Consider the following 19768-nt stretch of genomic DNA (forward strand, 5'->3'; position numbering starts at 1 on the left):
GAGTTAGTATTTGAAGTTATTTGTGAGAGGTATGTGTGATGTCACTTACCTCAAATATATTTTGGACCTCTTTGGCAATACTCTCTTCAAGGATTGGCAAGTCAGATTGCAGGGGAAGCTATCCTTAGGTTAGGAATTGGCTTCTGACTAGCAGTCCATCATTACAAATGAAAGGAAGGATCTGATTATATTTATACAATATTAATCCTAACAGGTCGATCTAGTTCACACCTGTTCCTCTATCTGTTTGGAGGTTATCTTGTATGAGTAAGGCATGGAGTGAACGATCTGGGAAATTGACCCTCACTATGCCATTGATGGAGAATGTGAATTTCCTGAACCTTTTATGATACCGTCTTAATATTCTCAAGAAGTTATCATCACTTCTTTAACATTTCAATTAATTTTCTAAAGGGTCCATCCCAAAAGGAATCTTCATCCCATGGATTGTCCACTCCCCCAGCTGTCAATGACACCAACACCTTCTTGAGGTGACCTTTGAATTACTAAAAAGAGAGATTTTATTGACAGGTCCCCACCCACCTATCACAGAATAACCACTTACTGTTTGTTCTTAGGCCTGAGACTGAGAGGAGAGGGGAAGTTAATGTGGGAAATTTAATCTTAATTTTTTTTTATTTGTTCCAAGGCATATACTAACTTTTCATCTTAAAAATTAGGGAAACTCCCATATTGGTGGGAGGAGGTCCACTACAATTTATCCAACTGAAAGGTTCTTTTCTTTCCTGAACATGTCATCCATCCTGGTGCACTATGGGAGTGAGGAAGGCAACCTGAACAACCTCTTAACAGCTAATTATGGGGATGTAGATATTGTAAGAGCCTTGCCCAGTACTGGTTTGAAAGGATGCCAATACTAGGACAAAGAATCCCTATCTCCCTAATAGAGAGATGACATCAGCAATGACAAACCAGGAACAATCCATCTTCCACATTGCCAAGAAGAGTGGAGTTGCTTCTTGGCAGACAGTACTACATTGGATCCCTCTCTCTGGTTATGGCTCATTTTTCCTTAGCCTACACATACACCGAATATTATGGCCTATTCTTTCCACAACCCTAATATTACCTAACAATTCTTCTTCACTCAAGGGGTTAATTATTGCACTATAATTGTTCAATGGCTACTTTCCTTTTGGAAAGGGTAGAAGATTCTTTAGCTATGGTAAGCAGCTCTTCTAGGAGAAGGATACTCCAAAATCAAAACATTGTTCTCTAGTCTTGGGTAGTGCCATAGCCTCTGTACCATGGTCTTCCACTGTCTTGGGGTAGAGGTCTTATGCTTTATGGTACAGTACACTCAGGCACACTCTTCTATCTAAGTCTTTCTCTTGTTTTTCTAAGTTTTTACAGTTTATATATGAAAGAACTGTTTTAATGTTGGTAGTGTTCTAAAAATATTTTACATTGTTCATTACTTTTCTTGTAGTTTACTTATTTCCTTTCCTCACTGAGCTATTTTTTCCATATTGGAACCCTTGTGCTTATAGCATCCTGCTTTTCCAAATAGGGCTATAGCTTAGCAAGTACAGTAATAATAATAATAATAATAATAATAATAATAATAATAATAATAATAATAGTCTGTAAGAGAGGTGCTGCCAACTTATAACTACCCAGTATCAGACCTCCTATCAGCATTTAAAGCTGGCGGCTGTTGCAAACATAAGAGATGGGAACAGGAAAGTGGTTGAAGAACCAGTCATTCTACTTCTTGTAGCTTATATTGAACACTTTACCTTAGATAAGATACCCGGTACATACGGTGCTAAGTAATGTGGGGGAGCTGAAAGTGCTACATAACTACTAAGTAGACATCTCAGGACCCAAAAGAAGGGTTACAGTGCAAGGGTCTGTGGGAAATGCCTGTACAGTGCAGAGAGGCAGAGGTTGTCTGAAAACTTCAAACCCAACCTTCAGCTCTAACTACTGTACTCCTTCAGATAAAGTGGAAAAATGTTATTTTTATTAATAAAATAAATTTTTGAATATACTTACCCGGTGATTATATAAGCTGCAACTCTGTTGCTCGACAGAAAACTCTACGTTCAAAATACGCCAGCGATCGCTACGCAGGTAGGGGGTGTACATCAACAGCGCCATCTGTCGAGCAGGTACTCAGTACTCAATGTAAACACAGAACCAATTTTCTCCTCGGTCCACTGGGTCTCTATTGGGGAGGAAGGGAGGGTCCTTTAATATATAATCACCGGGTAAGTATATTCAAAAATTTATTTTATTAATAAAAATAACATTTTTCAATATTAAACTTAGCCGGTGATTATATAAGCTGATTCACACCCAGGGGGGTGGGTAGAGACCAGCATTACTTGTTTACATTATTATGAGCTAAGTATTTTGTATTTCATTTTAGCAGTTATTCAAAATAACAAACATAAAATAAATAAGTACCTGGTAAGGAAGTCGACTTGAACAATTACTCTGCCTTTTTAAGTACGTCTTCCTTACGGAGCCTCGCGATCCTCTTAGGATGCTGAGCGACCCCTAGGATCTGAAGTATCAAGGGTTGCAACCCATACAACAGGACCTCATCAAAACCTCTAATCTAGGCGCTTCTCAAGAAATGACTTTGACCACCCGCCAAATCAAGTAGGATGCGAAAGGCTTCTTAGCCTTCCGGACAACCCAAAAAACAATAATAAAACATTTCAAGAGAAAGATTAAAAAGGTTATGGAATTAGGGAATTGTAGTGGTTGAGCCCTCACCCACTACTGCACTCGTTGCTACGAATGGTCCCAGAGTGTAGCAGTTCTCGTAAAGAGACTGGACATTCTTAAGATAAAAAGACGCGAATACTGACTTGCTTTTCCAATAGGTTGCGTCGATTATACTTTGCAGAGATCTATTTTGTTTAAAGGCCACGGAAGTTGCGACAGCTCTAACTTCGTGTGTCCTTACCTTCAGCAAAGCTTGGTCTTCCTCATTCAGATGGGAATGAGCTTCTCGTATTAACAGTCTGATAAAATAGGATAAAGCATTCTTTGACATAGGCAAAGATGGTTTCTTAACTGAACACCATAAAGCTTCAGACGGGCCTCGTAAAGGTTTAGTTCGTTTTAAATAGAACTTAAGAGCTCTTACAGGACATAAGACTCTTTCTAGTTCATTTCTAACCATACGATAAGTTTGGAATATCGAACGATATTGGCCAAGGCCGAGAAGGCAGCTCGTTTTTGGCTAGAAAACCAAGTTGTAGAACATGTAGCCGTTTCGGATGAGAATCCGATGTTCTTGCTGAAGGCATGAATCTCACTGACTCTTTTAGCTGTGGCTAAGCATACCAGGAAAAGAGTCTTTAAGGTGAGATCTTTCAGGGAGGCTGATTGTAGCGGTTCGAACCTGTCTGACATAAGGAATCTTAGTACCACGTCTAAATTCCAACCAGGTGTAACCAAACGACGCTCCTTCGTGGTCTCAAAAGACTTAAGGAGGTCCTGTAGATCTTTATTGTTGGAAAGATCTAAGCCTCTGTGACGGAAGACTGATGCCAACATGCTTCTGTAACCCTTGATAGTGGGAGCTGAAAGAGATCGTTCTTTCCTCAGATATAAGAGGAAGTCAGCTATTTGAGTTACAGAGGTACTGGTCGAGGATACGGATACTGACTTGCACCAGTTCGGAAGATTTCCCACTTCGATTGGTAGACTCTAAGGGTGGATGTTCTCCTTGCTCTAGCAATCGCTCTGGCTGCCTCCTTCGAAAAGCCTCTAGCTCTCGAGAGTCTTTCGATAGTCTGAAGGCAGTCAGACGAAGAGCGTGGAGGCCTTGGTGTACCTTCTTTACGCGTGGCTGACGTAGAAGGTCCACCCTTAGGGGAAGTGTTCTGGGAACGTCTACTAGCCATCGAAGTACCTCGGTGAACCATTCTCTCGCGGGCCAGAGGGAAGCAACTAGCGTCAACCTTGTCCCTTCGTGAGAGGCGAACTTCTGCAGTACCTTGTTGACAATCTTGAACGGAGGGAATGCATATAGATCTAGATGTGACCAATCTAGTAGAAAGGCATCTATATGAACTGCTGCTGGGTCCGGGATTGGTGAGCAAAATATTGGGAGCCTCTTGGTCATCGAGGTTGCGAAGAGATCTATGGTTGGCTGGCCCCAGGTGGCCCAAAGTCTCTTGCATACATCCTTGTGGAGGGTCCATTCTGTTGGAATTATTTGTCCCTTCCGACTAAGACAATCTGCCATGACATTCAAGTTGCCTTGGATGAACCTCGTTACTAGTGATATGTCTAGACCTTTTGACCAGGTGAGGAGGTCCCTTGCGATCTCGTACAATGTCAGAGAGTAGGTCCCTCCTTGCTTGGAGATGTACGCCAAAGCCGTGGTGTTGTCCGAGTTCACCTCCACCACTTTGCCTTGAAGGAGAGACCTGAAGCTTTTCCAGGTCAGATGTACTGCCAGTAGCTCCTTGCAGTTGAAATGCATTGTCCTTTGACTCGAGTTCCATAATCCCGAGCATTCCCGACCGTCTAATGTCGCACCCCAGCCTACGTCCGATGCGTCCGAGAAGAGAACGTGGTTGGGAGTCTGAACAGTCAGGGGAAGACCCTCTCTAAGGTTGATATAGTCCTTTCACCAAGTCAGACAAGACTTTATCTTTCCGGAAACCGGGATCGAGACCGGTTCTAGCGTCTTGTCCTTTTTCCAGTGAAAAGCTAGATGGTATAGAAGAGGACGGAGGTGTAGTCTTCCTAGTGACACAAATTGATCCACGGATGACAGTGTCCCTACCAGACTCATCCACAGCCTGACTGGGCAGCGTTCCTTCTTCAGCATCTTCTGGATGGATAGCAGGGCTGGGGGCTGATCGTCTTGTTCAGCAACGTCCTCATCAGAGGGTTCCTCATCCGAAACTGATGAGGAAACGGCAACGGAGTGGGCAACGTCTGACTCGCTGAATCCGGTCGCACTGGTGGATGCGTGACGGAGCCGGACGCAATATCATGGAACTGCTGCACAGTCTGTGAACTGTCAACAACCATGGGAGCGCGAGGAAGTACAGCGTCAACCCGAAACTGTCTAGACTGTCTGGGTTGTGCAGTCAACACCCTACTGGGTTGCTGAGGTTGACGCACTGCGTCACAACAAGTCACCTCTGCTGGTTGTTGAACGTCCTGAACGTCAACAACCACCTCCGAGCGTCGCTTAACGTCAACGTGCGACTGGCAACCCACACTGGGTCGCATCGGTGGAGGAACCACCTCAACTGGCAGACGCGAGTAGGTTACCTCAGCGTCAACAGGGCGCACAACCGACCGGTTGGAAGGTTGTTGGCCAGAAGGAGGAACCACCTCAACTGGCAGACGCGAGTAGGTTACCTCAGCGTCAACAGGGCGCACAACCGACCGGTTGGAAGGTTGTTGGCCAGAAGGTTCTTCTCCGCATTTAAGTCCTCTATCAAGGACGCAAGCTTGGACTGCATGTCTTGCAGCAAAGCCCATTTAGGGTCTACGGGAGCAGGTGTGGCAACAGACGGGGTTAGCGACTGAGGTGGAACCATTTACCATCCCTGAAAGCCTTGTTATGTGTGACATAATAGTACAGCAAAACTTCAAAGGCTCGACAAAAGTTGAGAAGTTGACCTGTAAACAACTTGGAGCGTCTCCTGGCTAGGCGCCAGGGCGAGTCTACCAGAATTGAGAAGTCTATTTGGGCAGAGGCATGAACTCCCAAGCCGAGAACTTCTCTCGTGTCCTATCAGACTCTCGCTCTAAAAGCCAGTTTAAAAGAAGGGAAATCAAAGGCTGTATCCCTAAAACTCCTCCTGGTGCAAAAACCAGTCGCCTAGCCAACGTAACGCTCTCTAGGAGAGCGAGAGAGCACTAGCTTAAAAACAACGGCTTCGAAGTAGCTAGGCCTAGTGTAAGTTCTGACCTTTAGGCGAACGAGGAGCAGCAGTTACAAGATCCGGACTAAGATCCTTAAAAAATCATCATGATTTAATTAAAGTCCATAGGAGGCTAAGCAGCTTAAAGCTCCTCTCCAAATGACAGAGTCCTCAAGGGAATATCAGTAGGAGGGAGAACAGCAACTTCCTCATCTACAGGAACCTTGTCCGATAACAGCTAGGTTACCTCAGTGAGTCTCTCACTGGTGCATTAGTAGCAGACCAGAAGGCAACGTCATGTAACTGCTTGACAGTCTGTGAACTGTCAACAACTGAACTGTCAACCACAACAGGTGCGTGAGGACATACAGTGTCCACTCGAGACTGCTTTGACTGTCTAGACTGAGCAGTCAAAACAACTCTAGAATGCGGAGGTTGACGCACCGCGTCAAAACAAAACAACTTAGAATGTTGTTGTACCTCTCGAACGTCAACGGAAGGTTCCGTGCGTTACTGAACGTCAACATGCGGCTGGCAGGGTACACTGGAACGCATGGGTGGCGGGACTCTCTCAGCTGGAGTGCGGCAGAAGGTCGCCTCAGCGTCCACAGGACGCACAACCGTGGTTGGTTGTAGGCTAGAGGTTGGTGCAGTGTCAACCTTCTCCGCACGAAAGTCCCGCATCAATGACGTTAACTGAGACTGCATGGTCTGCAGCAAAGACCACTTAGGGTCTACAGGAGCAGGTGCGGCAACAGACGGTGTGACTGCCTGATGCGGTACCGCTTTGCCTCTCTTAGGAGGTGAGCAGTCGTCGGAAGACTGCAGCGAGTCCGAACTGACCCAGTGGCTACAACGGGGCCGTTGGACTTGCGCGGAAGGGACCGACTTGCGCTTAATAAGCCGCGAGACCTTGGTCCCTGGTTTCTTACGAGAAACCTCTTCCGCAGACGAGGAATAAATGGGCTCTCTCGTCTTAGAGTGGGTGGGGCGATCTTGGGTAGATACGCCCGAAACCACAGAGGGAAAAACGTCTGTTCGTTGATCAAGGCCTGACGAACCCATAAGTCGTTCGACATTACTTCTCCCCTGGGCTTGGGAGCTTGCAAGAGGTCCCGGACTAGGTGAACGACAGGCACGAACAGACGAACCCTCGGACGCAACACTGTAACACTTTGCGCATATCACTTTATCGATTTTCTGTTTTGCACTTATTTCACTGAAATCAAAACTTTTACTGATTTCTACCTGAAACACGCAATTCTACCCTTCATTAAAAGGTAGTAATTGTGAAATCAGTCGTATAATGCAGTTCATTAATACTAGCAAAAAACAGAAAACATATATAAAGATAAAAAATTCAGTGGCTGGGAAAGAGACTAAACACTAGTTCAAATAAACTACGTTTACAATCTCTCATCGCACATAGCCTGGGGACAAGAATAAAACCCTAGAAACGTTTTACCTTCTTCCCCGTACAGCGACTAGGGACGAGAGTAACACGAGAACAACGTTACCCGCTTGAACGGAACGTTTTCTCTCCTCTCTCTCCCTCCGTCTCTATCTCTCTCTCTTTCTCTCTTGATTTCGCACCTAAGAGAAGAGCCCAATTATATATCGTCAAAAAAAACATGTTATTTGACTAAAGGAAAAAACTGAAAGGTTTTCCAAATAAAAAGCTCCTTTAATTTAGAATTTAAAACATTTAAGCTAAGAAAGAATGAACAAAACGTCAGAATCGATTTACTCTTACTGCAAAGTGAAACCGTGATACACTCTCTCTCTATCGTAACGATAGAGCGCATGTTGAACGTCCTGAACGTCAACAACTGCGTAGTCTAAAAAACTAAACGTTAGTTCATCTTTGAAAACAGTACGAAGACTATCAAAGAAATTCTTTCATAAAACATTAAATTTAAAAAGTTTTAAATTCTATAAAGGCTATATACGATATAACGGGCTCAACGTTGATTAACTTCGGTTCCAAGTTAGGACCGCCTACTATCAGGAAAGGTCGCATATAAACAAAACATAAAAATTTATTTTTATATGTTTATAATAAATGGAAAGTTAATCGAAGAGGCCTAATAACGGCGGAGAGATATAAAATATATAGATCTATAACGTGTTAAGCAAAATTACTAAAAACCTAAACACACTTCCGTCTAAGGGAAGGGTCGGCCATTTAAAAGTGAAAGAGAGTCCATACTCTCTTTGTCACCCTAATTAAATCTATCCAAAACGAGTTCAAGTTTTGAGATGAAGATAAAACACCTGCATAGCGAAAGCTCAAAACTAGAATAGTGTACTTCACCAAATAGTTGTGAAAACAAATCCAGTTAGTAACAGCGAATTAGTAGGTCTTGCCGGTAGCCCGACAGAGAGAAAATTGGTTCTGTGTTTACATTGAGTACTGAGTACCTGCTCGACAGATGGCGCTGTTGATGTACACCCCCTACCTGCGTAGCGGTCGCTGGCGTATTTTGAACGTAGAGTTTTCTGTCGAGCAACAGAGTTGCAGCTTATATAATCACCGGCTAAGTTTAATATTGAAAATTAGGCATTTGAGTTCTTCCCTGAGATGGCAGAGGTATGCACTGACCAAAATTGCATCTGCAAGCAAGCAATCTTACCAAGCAGAAGGAACATTATCTGAACACTTCCTTCATCTTCCAGCTCAGGGTAATGAAAAGGCTACGATACCCACACGCAACGTGCCAAGTCCTCCTCGAGAAGCATTACAGTTCCCTACATAACACTAGGCATCTTTGTGTTAGCTTAAACAGCGGGATATAACTGAGAAGGTCCTAAACTGGTGTTCGAGACCGACTGGTACAGTACTTTGTATTCACCATACAATCTAAGACGACAAAGGTGATAAAACCTCAATATCTCAAAATTTTGACATTATGAAGAGCCTGAAACTCTCCTACTATATTGACAATGCAGAGAAGAGAGACAGGCTTGCAGGAAAGATCCCTCTGTTGCACTTCTCAGGTTAAAAGTATGTGCATCAGCCAGCATCCTGACCCCTGAGGAAGTGGACAATCTCACCCCAGAATAGGACCAATTCCTCAAAGAGCAGAATTGTTGTTACTATTATTTCTGAAGTTAAGAGACTCTGGACTCAAAGGTAACCACTATTCATTTTAAAAAAAGGTATTTGAAATATCCAATATTGATTTTGATATTTTATCGATAACAACACTGCACAATTTCAGAAGAAGAATGCGAAGAGTTTTTCTTTTTCGTGTCACTCAACCATCATCACTTTGCTGTCTCTTTTCTTGTGCTCCTTGCTTTCTATGACAACAAAATTGGCTATGTGTGTGTGGATGAGCCGGCACACTAAATGGTGATTACACACCTCATTGTTAGTGCACAGAAAACCAGTGACTGTACAAACACCACTGTCACCTTAATTACAATTCTTGTCTGTCTATCTATAAGAATCATAAAACATCCAAGTAACATTCAATATGTATATGTAGAGGCAACACTTAATCCTAGGTACTTAGATTGATGATTTTTTTCAAAAGTCAAGCTGAGAAAAAAAAAAGACTGTTAGGTTTGAAAAATAGTTCCTTTTTCAAGAAATAAATAATGGCATAAAGTCTAGACACCAAAGTTTGAACTTCTACTTTGCCATTTAACTATCATATACAAAAACAAACAAAGATAAAAAATCCAGAGATAAACTGAAAGAAGAAATCATGAACAGGACTTACATCTTCATCAAAGAAATTGTCAAGGGCAGAGGATGCTGTTTCGGTGGATCCCCAGTACGCATCATTTTCAGCACGATTCATCACCAAATAATACTGAAAGTAAAAAAGAACATATTATCAATTAGGCAAATATTTTACTTTTTTTTAAATACAATTTTTTTTTTAAGTTTTTTATATTTCTTAACTACACAAACCTGAGACTAATATGACAAATTCAGAGATCATTTTCTATTTTTCCCTAACTAATACAAACCTGGAGTTATTTATATGGAATGGGGTTCCCTTCAATCTCATAGTACTTCCTTTGAAGGACAAAAGGAAGTGGTGGAGACCGAGAGGAAGAACCTGCCCTCAAGGAACTAGAAGTTCTGACTATCTGAGCGATAGCCATCCTTCTGGCAGCCGTCAAGGCTTTAGACCAGGGCAAAGCTGCACTGGGTCTTGAATATTTCTCAGGTCCAAAGATCTGAGAATTCCCTCTGTCCAATGCCACACGAATAAGTTCCAACTATGGCAACTTGAGCGAGGTCTTTGATCAATGACTGTCAAGCACACTTTCACAGGAGCCACTGTAACCTCTACAAGGTTATTGAACTCACTAATGAGTTGAAGAGCATCGACAAGCAAAACTCAGTGTCAGGATTCTCCTCTTCTACCAGCACTGGACTGGAGTCAGGTATCACTGGGCTGTTGAAAACAGAAGTCAGCAACTCCCTAAGAAGAAATTTTCTTTTTCTTTCAGAATATGCACAATCTGAGATCAGGACCAGAAGTATACCCAGAAGAGGTTGAAAGAGGGCCGATCGATGAAGTGCAAAAATGAGCATGTTATCAGGAGGAACGAAGACGCGTTACGTGCATGCCAATTATTTAGTGATGAAGAATTTTTCTACCGATCGTTTGCACGGGAAGGGGTATTTCGATGCTACTGAGAGAGCTAGGAGCAGTCTTGGGTGATCAATTGTTCCTATTCCTGATCGTGAGAACAAGTTTCCCGGGTGTGGACTGGCCATGTGGGGAAAGAATAGGTAACAGGTGATCTCGTTCACTCAAGTGCGTGGGAGAGTTACCTGTGTCCCAGGAGTCACGTCATAAGGAGAATAAACATTCGTTGACTGATCACACACTGAACAATCACTGAGAGACCGAGGATCGTAATCCTGATCACATCCACGTTGGAAATGACTCGTCATTCTTAAAAGAGGAGCAATCACTGGGTCCTCTAAACCCATCAAAAGCCAATTTCTCTCCCTTTAAGCATTAGTATCTTTAGGAAGAGAGACTGAGGTTTACCTCAATCGTCCATTCATCTGACCGACATTGGGCGTCCTTGGTTTGGAACGAGATTAAATACCGATAGCGGAAGTGTAAGTCTCTGTATCACATACCCAGAACTTTTCCACCCTAAGTTGGTTCTCAACCCACATCTCTTTCCTTTCTATTCCAAGAAAAAAAAAGACTGGTCAAGCATCCCGGGAAAAGGGACAAAGAAGGGCTGGGCCCTTCATCCCAACCAACACTACGCGTGTTCGGTTTGGTACATACCAAGCACAAGTAGTAGACGCGTATGCACCTGTACCACATACCCAGACACCTTCCAGGTATGTGTAGGTTCTCTGTACTTCGCCATCTTTCTCATGCATAAGTGGTTAGAGATTGGCGTGAGTCTTATGCGACTCCTCTCAATTAGTCTTCCAGGTCTTCTTCGATGATATCATCTTCTTAGGAGTGGTAGCGTCTGAAGAATCTAACGAAGATAAGGCAGAAGAAGAGCAGGAGGAGACCTTCTTGCCAGCCTTCTTCAGGTCAAGATCTTTGAAACCAAAAATGATGCTCGCATAGAAGAGAAAGAAAATATATTAAAATAGCAAAAATTTGTGAGACAGCAAGCAAGAGTAGGTGTACTGATTATGGCTTAAGTCAATAGTGAGTGTCTAGCTGACTGCCACCTGTTGGTACTTATAATTACCCCATTAAATTTTCAACAACCATTCTAGCTTCAGTGAAGCTATGCTCCTACTAAAGGACAATTGTTTGTACTTGTGAAGGAACAATATGAAGTTTTATTTTATAAAGGAATAGTTTGCCGAATGTTAGTACTAGTAGAGATAACAGGGAATCACATGGGGCATTAGCCCCAAACACAAATGACCTATTGGCATAGGTAAGGTTAAGGTTTAGACACATCTTTTTGATTCAGTAAAATGGTTTTATATTTGGGTTTTCTATGCTTGAGCCGACTCATGTCCGCCAATCTACAAACCTACCCTTATTAATCCACCAAACTATTACCAAAAGAAACAGCAATAATGATCATGAAAATCGGTGCTTTGCCAAAGTTAGCCAAGGAGCTTAATGCGGTAAAGGAAGTCATTAGCAACATTTAATGTTGACTTAAAACCTACTTAGTCAGCAAACATTAACCAATAAGTAAATCTTCAAGTTGCCTCTCGCATTCCAAACTGGAACAATGCTACATTCATCCTTATTTGACCATGATGCTACAAATGTTGGCAAGAAAATAATTCCACATCTTTCCCATTATATGTTGAAATGCAGTTCGCTTAGATTACTTTTAGAGAATACCAACTATACACAATGGGCTTTATTATAGAATGTACAGTATGCATTCTGGGTTATATGGCAATTCAGTATACGATTGAGCCTATGCTCTGATTTAGAAATGGGCTACCTAAGATTATCAGACATTGTTTTAATATAGACTAGTGTCGTTTAATTAAAAAAAAAAAAAGAAAAAAAAAAGTTCAACTTTGTTTACCAATATCAAGGGCGACCCGTACGGATGTGTTGATGACCGTGACGTTTCTCTGGTCTGTTTACATTGTGTGAGCAGTGAGCTTCAGTAGTAGTCCAGCATCTATGTTGAGGCGTGGCCCATACAACGGCGCCTTAGATGCTAGTGGGGTGATACTTGAGTTTGAATATTTCTCTTTTTCATTTTGTTTTGTCTTTAATCACATATAGCATAGCTTTTCTATTTCATTATCATCACTATATATATATATATATATATATATATATATATATATATATATATATATATATATATATATATATATATATATATATATGTGTGTGTGTGTGTGTGTGTGTGTACATATGCCGTTAGAAAATGTTCAAACTTTACTTGGTTCTAGCTTTTTAATCTACAAAATGTCTTTTAATTTTCATCTACATCCAGCAATTACAAAATTATTATCGTGTTTTTATTTTAGAAAATTCGTTCACCTATTATTATTTATTATTATTATTATTATTATTATTATTATTATTACTAGCTAAGCTACAACCCTAGTTGGAAAAGCAGGATGCTATAAGCCCAGGGGGCTCCACCAGGGAAAACTAGCCCTGTGAAAAAAAGGAAATAAATAAACTACAAGAGAAGTCCCGAGCAACGAAAATTAAATATTTCAAGAACAGTAACAATATCAAAACAGAACTTTCCTATATAAATTATATAAAGAGACTTATGTCAGCTTGTTAAACATAAATTCATTTGCTGCAAGTCTGAACTTTTGAAGTTCTACCGATTCAACTACCCGATTAGGAAGATCATTCCATTACCATTAACAAATCTCAACATTGACATTTCTGCTTTATTTTCTTTTATTACTCTCTTAATTTACTTTCCAACTTTACCTTTCATTATTTCTTGAGTTCTTTGCATTCTACAATTTCTTACCTCTTCAATATTAATATCAAGCGTTTTGCATATTTCTAAAAGCCTTTTTCGCTATTCACCAAGCAGTTCTTATATTTGGTCTTCCACTATCTCTTTAACTAACCGTTATCATCTGAAGTAAAATAAATTAAGAAAAAGCGTCAAATTATTATACTCTATATTCTACTGGACATATGTCAGGTATTGACCCCAAATAATGTGTATTTGCAACGGGCTCTAACATTCATTTAATTATCTTGTATCGAATTCACTTTCACAAATTCTTTTCTTTTCTTTTGAAAACATCACACTTCTCAATATATATATATATATATATATATATATATATAAATATATATATATATATATATATATACACACACATATATACATATATGTATAAATATATATATATATGTATATATATATATATATATATATATATATATATATATATATATATATATATATATATATATAAATATATATATGTATATATATATATATATATATATATATATATATATATATATATATACTTACCTGTAATACTAATATTCCTACTTTGTTAACGTCTCCATACTTCCTTTACTTTTTACTTTGATGGCTGCTTTTCCGGTCCCATACAGCAGGGAAAACCCACATCTACATCATTATTTTTTTCGCTTCTAATTTTACTTAAGCTAAGACTATGGTCTACTTTTTCAAAGTACTATCCTCCTGGGTATTTTCTAATATGCTGTTTCAATCTTTCCTTTTATAGCCAGCAATTTAATCTTTCTAATTTCTTTTTGTATGTCTTTTAATCAAAACCGCTGATTTCTCAAGAGTAGTGCAAAAAGGAAATTTCTCAAGTACTTCCATAGTGTGGCAGTCGCTAATGAATTTCTCTCCTTTGTATACGTTATTATTATTATTATTATTATTATTATTATTATTATTACTTGCTAAGCTACAATCCTAGTTGGAAAAGCACGATGCTATAAGCTCAGGAGCTCTAACAGGGAAAACAGCCCATGGGGAAAAGAAACAAGGAAAAATAAAATATTTTAAGAATAATAACAACATTCAAATAAATATCTCCTTTATTAACTAAAAAAACTTTAACAAAACAAGAGGAAGAGATATAAGATAAAAAAAAAGTGTGCCCCAGTGTACCTTCAAGCAAGAGAACTCTAACCCAAGACAGTGGAAGGCCATGGTACAGAGGCTATGGCACTACCGAAGACAAGAGAGCAATGGTTTGATTTTGGGGTATCCTTCTCCTAGAAGAGCTCCTTATCATAGCTAAAGTCACTTCTACCCTTACCAAGAGGAAAGTAGCACCTGAACAATTACAGCGCAGTAGTTAACCCCTTGGATGAAGAGGAATTGTTTGGTAATCTCAGTGTTGTCTGGTGTATGAGGACACAAGAGAATCTGTAAAGTATAGGCCAGACTATTCGGTGTATGTGTAGGCAAAGGGAAAGTGAACCGTGACCAGAGAGAAGGATCCAATGTGTGACCAGTCAAAGGAACCCCTAGCTCTCTAGCGGGAGTATCTCAACTGGTGGCTGGTGTTCTGGCCAACCTGGAGAATATCTTTTCATTAACATGTAACAAGGCTTCTATTCTTATGTTTCTGGTAAGGGTTACTGTCTTCCCACATATAGCCTAGTATCAGCTTTGTCAGTTACAATAGCGCACAATTTTGGGCTAAAACATCTTGAATTACATTTCCCCCAATACAATTTTCACAGTATATTCAACTGGAATTATAGTTTTACCATTCTCATTTAATTGGTGTATCAACTTGGTATCATCTTTACCTACCACTTTACCCAATACTTTAATGTAATCCTTCAAGCAGAACTTATCAAAAAGTTATACGGCATTCCTCAGTAATTATTATCGTCAGTTGCAGAATTTAGTTGTAAAGTGATCTGTTGTTAACTTACCCTCTATCCTTTTATTCTACGGTCGTGTGCGTGTTTTGTGTTTACTTGTTTACTTGTTTTGGGTTTAAATCCAACCCTTCACTGAAGTCGAGTGAACTAATTCTCGGGCGGGTCCATATCAATCATCTAACGTGAGCTGACTTTTTCTTTCTAACGGTTCCTCTAACTTATATTTTTAAACCTAGATTAAACTAAGATGCACTTAGTGCTAGTGACCCATAAATTAATTATAAATACATGCATTCATGTAATCTTAGTGACTAGATAACAAATGGCAAGAGAAATCCCTTTCACTCTTTAAATAGATTATATTTCCTCATATCGTCACCATTTCTCATTTTACCCGCAATTCCAATTTAAGCATTCATAAAATTCCATAAATTTTTTAAAAGTATTTCGTGTAATTTGGCTGCAACATAACAACGTAATACCGTGAACCTTGTTATCATTCGAAAATCAGGGTTAAAATAGTTCTGCGAGACTAGTACCAGGCCCGGAGTTTTCAAATGACTTCTTGAATGAGAGAGAGAGAGAGAGAGAGAGAGAGAGAGAGAGAGAGAGAGAGAGAGAGAGAGAGAGACTCCAGTCTCCCTTTCATTCAGGCTCAGTTAACTCTATGTTGGGAGTGAAGTGACACTACGAGATATCCTTCTCTTACTAAGCCCTCGCTTCATGACTCGGTGCCGTGCTGGGAAAAAATTACTTGTTAGAATTTTTATAATAAAAAGACTTTTTTTTCGGAATTCTGAGAGATACGTCAAAACCGTCGAGGGCATCATGCGCTGATTAAGATCATTGAAAGACGGTGAGTGGTTTTTGACTGACACTTTTAAGGACGGTTTTTAATTGATAACATTATTTCACTTTTATATTGGACTTCTTTTTTTAATTCTCTTTCTTTATATGTTTCATTTACTTTTCAAAGTCTCTGATAGATTATTAGTGATAATTGAATTTACTGGTTTATCTTCATTACCTCCTTCGAGGGTTGAATTACAAAAAAGATTTCCAAAGGAATTCGGTGTCATGCATACACAAATAAGCGAGATTCCAGTGAGACAATCCATCAGGATGAACAAAGTTTATGAATTATTATTACCTCCGTCAAGGAGGTTATGTTTTCACCTTTGTTTGTTTGTCACCAGCCTAACTCAAAAAGTTATGGATGAACTTTGATGAAAATTTCACTTAGAATGGATTAGATTTAGGCAGTGACGAGGATTATCCGGAACTAAGCTGCATTGGCGGAGGTCGGCGCTCCCTGATATTTTACCACTTGTTTATTATTATAATATTATCATTATTACAAGCTAAGCTATAACCCTAATCGGAAAAGCAAGATGCTATAAGGAAAAAATAGCCCAGCGAGGAAAGGAAACAAGGACATAAACAAACTACAAGAGAAATTATAAACAATCAATATTAAATATATGATATTTTAGGTTAGATTATGATAATCTTTAAACGAATATTCAGATTTATCGTTAATGAATTTTAATTACAAGGGGACATAAAACTCTTTTCTCAAGGTCATGTTCTTCATTTCAACATCGGCACAAAATTTGACTTATTACATATTTCATCATATTCTAGCTAGATTAAGATCTTTAAAAGAATGATATGAATAATATGCAGATTTATCCTTAATGAATAATGAAGGAACCGGGAAACCTTGACGGACCCCTTTTCTAAAGGACCTGTCTTCATTTCAACATCGTCTCAGAGTTTATGACTCATATTTCATCATATTCTAGTTAGATTAAGATGATCTTTAAAATAATAATACGCAGATATTCTAAAAGTTTTATTCCAGCTGTGACCAAGTTGTGGAATGATCTTCCTAATCGGGTTGTTGAATCAGTAGAACTTCAAAAGTTCAAAGTTACAGCAAATGTTTTAATGTTGAACAGACTGACATAAGTCTTTTTATAGTTTATATATGACATATCTGTTTTGACGTTGTTACCGTTTTTAGAATAATTTATTGTTAATTTTTCTCATCATTTATTTATTTCCTTATTTCCTTTCCTCAATGGGCTAATTTTTCCTATTGGAGCCCTTGGGATTATAGCATCTTGCTTTTCCAACTAGGGTTGTAGCTTGGCTAGTAATAATAATAATAATAATAATAATAATAATAATAATAATAATAATAATAATAATATATCCTTAATGAATAATGAAGGAACGGGAAACCTGGATGGACCCCTTTTCTCAAGGTCCTATTCTTCATTTCAACATCGGCTAGAATGTATAGCCCGTCAGTGATATGGGGGCGAGACCCTTGATTCCTCGTCAGATAGATGATTGAATCTATTGTGTTTTTTTATTAGTTGTATCGCCTTTCTTTGGACATCCCCGTCTGCAGTAACTCGTCCGATTTCGTCACTCGTCTTCTGACGGGAACATTGCAAATTATTATTATTATTATTATTATTATTATTATTATTATTACTCGTTAAGCTACAGCCTGTTATTGTTATTATTATTATTATTATTATTATTATTATTACTCGCTAAGCTACAACCCCGTTATTGTTATTATTATTATTATTATTATTATTATTATTATTATTATTATTATTATGAATCGCTAAGCTACAACCCCGTTATTATTACTATTATTATTATTATTATTATTATTATTAAGCTACAACCCTATATTATTATTATTATTATTATTATTATTATTATTAATCGCTAAGCTACAGCCCTATTATTATTATTATTATTATTATTATTATTATTATTATTATTATTATTATTATTATTATTACTTGCTAAGTTACAAGCCTAGTTGGAAAAACAGGATGCTATAAGCCCGAGGGCTCCAACAAGGAAAATAGCACAGTGAGGAACGGAGATAAGAAAACTAAAAGAGAAGTAACGAACAATTAAAATAAAATATTTTAACAACAGTAACAACATTAAAATAAATCTTTCATATATAAACTATAAAAAACTTAAAAAAAAAGAAATAAGTTTGTCCGAGTGTATCCTCAAGCAAGAAACCTCTACTCCAAGACAGTGAAAGACCATGGTACAGAGGTTATGTCACTATCCAAGGCCAGAGAACAGTGGTTTGTTGTGCGTTTTTAACTCTGCCAACGAAGTTGGGAGGAGGTTATGTTTTCGCCCCTTTTTGTCTGTTTGTGAACTTCCTGATCACAATTTTACTCATAGAGTAATGAAAATTTCGGGGATTAATTGTTATGTTGAGACGTGGAAATTATCCAATTTTGAAAGTCCTAGGTCAAAGCTCAAGATCAAAGTCGAGCAAAAGGTTCAGAAATAAGCTACCGTGGCGGAGGTCTGCACTCTGAGAGGGCTTTCAAGTTGTTTTTAAGATTACACATTTTAAGGTTAAACTTTTCAATTACACATTCTTCTGACAATTGTAGCTTTTTCTATGTATATATATGTTTATATATTTTTCCGTTTTCTACTCATATTTGGGTCTGCCTTTTCGTTAAGCTTTTTTTGTGTGATTTTTTTTTAAGAACAGTTCATGATAATAATAGTCATAAGAGTAAATACGTTGAAATTGATAACATCTTTATCTTTTAACTCTAAGACTTTATCGGGTTATTTGTAAATTGCTAAAAAGTTTCTATTTTACAGAGAGAATCACAAAAAAAATATATTACACTTTACAGTTTGAAAAATGACTTGAAAAGTCAAAATATTAAAATAAAAAGGGTGAGGTTTACAAGCGTATTTAAAATGACAGCGCAGTCAAAATGTTGCACGAAACCTCTCCAACCACAGTAACAATGATAAAAAACCAAAATAACGATATCTACTTTCTTCGGCAGCTATCTACCATTAACGTATAAAATCATTTAGTGCCAGTGCAACTTGCAACAGTTCCTGGTACAACTTTGAACCAGTGGGTCGATTCATGCGAATGGCGAGCTCACTTGTCAGTATCAATCCTGACAGATTTACGAGCTGTTTGCCGGAGTTCCATGCGAATAGCGAATGTGAACACTTCGATATGGCGGTCAGTGTCAGTGGTCCAAGGTCAGGGTTATTGCAGAGATGGAATCTTCTATAGAAGCGAGAGAGGATTCTGGATTCTGATTATGGGATAGGTAGTAGGTTGGCCAGGGCACTAGCCACCTGTTGAAATACTACCGCTAGAGAGTTATGGGGTCTTTTGACTGGCCAAACAAAACTACACTGGAGGGAATGGAACCTTCTCTCTGGTTACGGTTCATTTTCCCTTTACTTACAAACAGACATCGAATAGTCTGGCCTATTCTTTACTTAATTCTCCTCTGTCCTACTACATCTAACAAGACTGAGATTACCAAACAATTCTTCTTCACACAAGGGATTACTGCACTGTAATTGTTCAGTGGCCACTATCTTGTTAGGGGTGGAAGAGACTCTATAGCTACGGTAAGCAGCTCTTCTAGGAGAAGGACACTCCAAAATCAAACCATTGTTATCTAGTCTTGGGTAGTGTCATAGCCTCTGTACCATGGTCTTCCACTGTCTTGGGTTAGATTTCTCTTGCTTGAGGGTACACTCAGGCACCCTGGT

At 38.9% G+C, this 19768-nt stretch overlaps 2 protein-coding genes across 4 annotated transcripts in view; one reads left to right on the forward strand and one right to left on the reverse strand.

The window, feature by feature from the left end:
* Positions 1 to 19768, reverse strand: part of LOC137629483 (spermatogenesis-defective protein 39 homolog) — a 225620-nt gene that overhangs the window by 112497 nt on the left and 93355 nt on the right. For 2 of the 3 annotated variants that reach the window (XM_068360816.1, XM_068360817.1), the window contains exon 2: positions 9602 to 9694. In XM_068360816.1, coding sequence (XP_068216917.1) covers positions 9602 to 9682 — 81 coding nt within the window. In that variant the 5' untranslated portion in view covers positions 9683 to 9694. Of the gene's footprint in view, positions 1 to 9601; positions 9695 to 12380; positions 12415 to 19768 lie in introns of those variants that run through there. The other variant, XM_068360815.1, reaches the window with a different exon arrangement.
* Positions 15847 to 19768, forward strand: part of LOC137629000 (major facilitator superfamily domain-containing protein 6-like) — a 62355-nt gene continuing 58433 nt past the window's right edge. The window contains exon 1 of the mRNA XM_068360253.1: positions 15847 to 16025. The gene's annotated coding sequence lies outside the window, so the exon portion shown is untranslated. The remainder of the gene's footprint in view (positions 16026 to 19768) is intronic.

This window comes from Palaemon carinicauda, chromosome 37 (assembly GCF_036898095.1).
Source record: "Palaemon carinicauda isolate YSFRI2023 chromosome 37, ASM3689809v2, whole genome shotgun sequence".
NCBI lineage: Eukaryota > Metazoa > Arthropoda > Malacostraca > Decapoda > Palaemonidae > Palaemon > Palaemon carinicauda.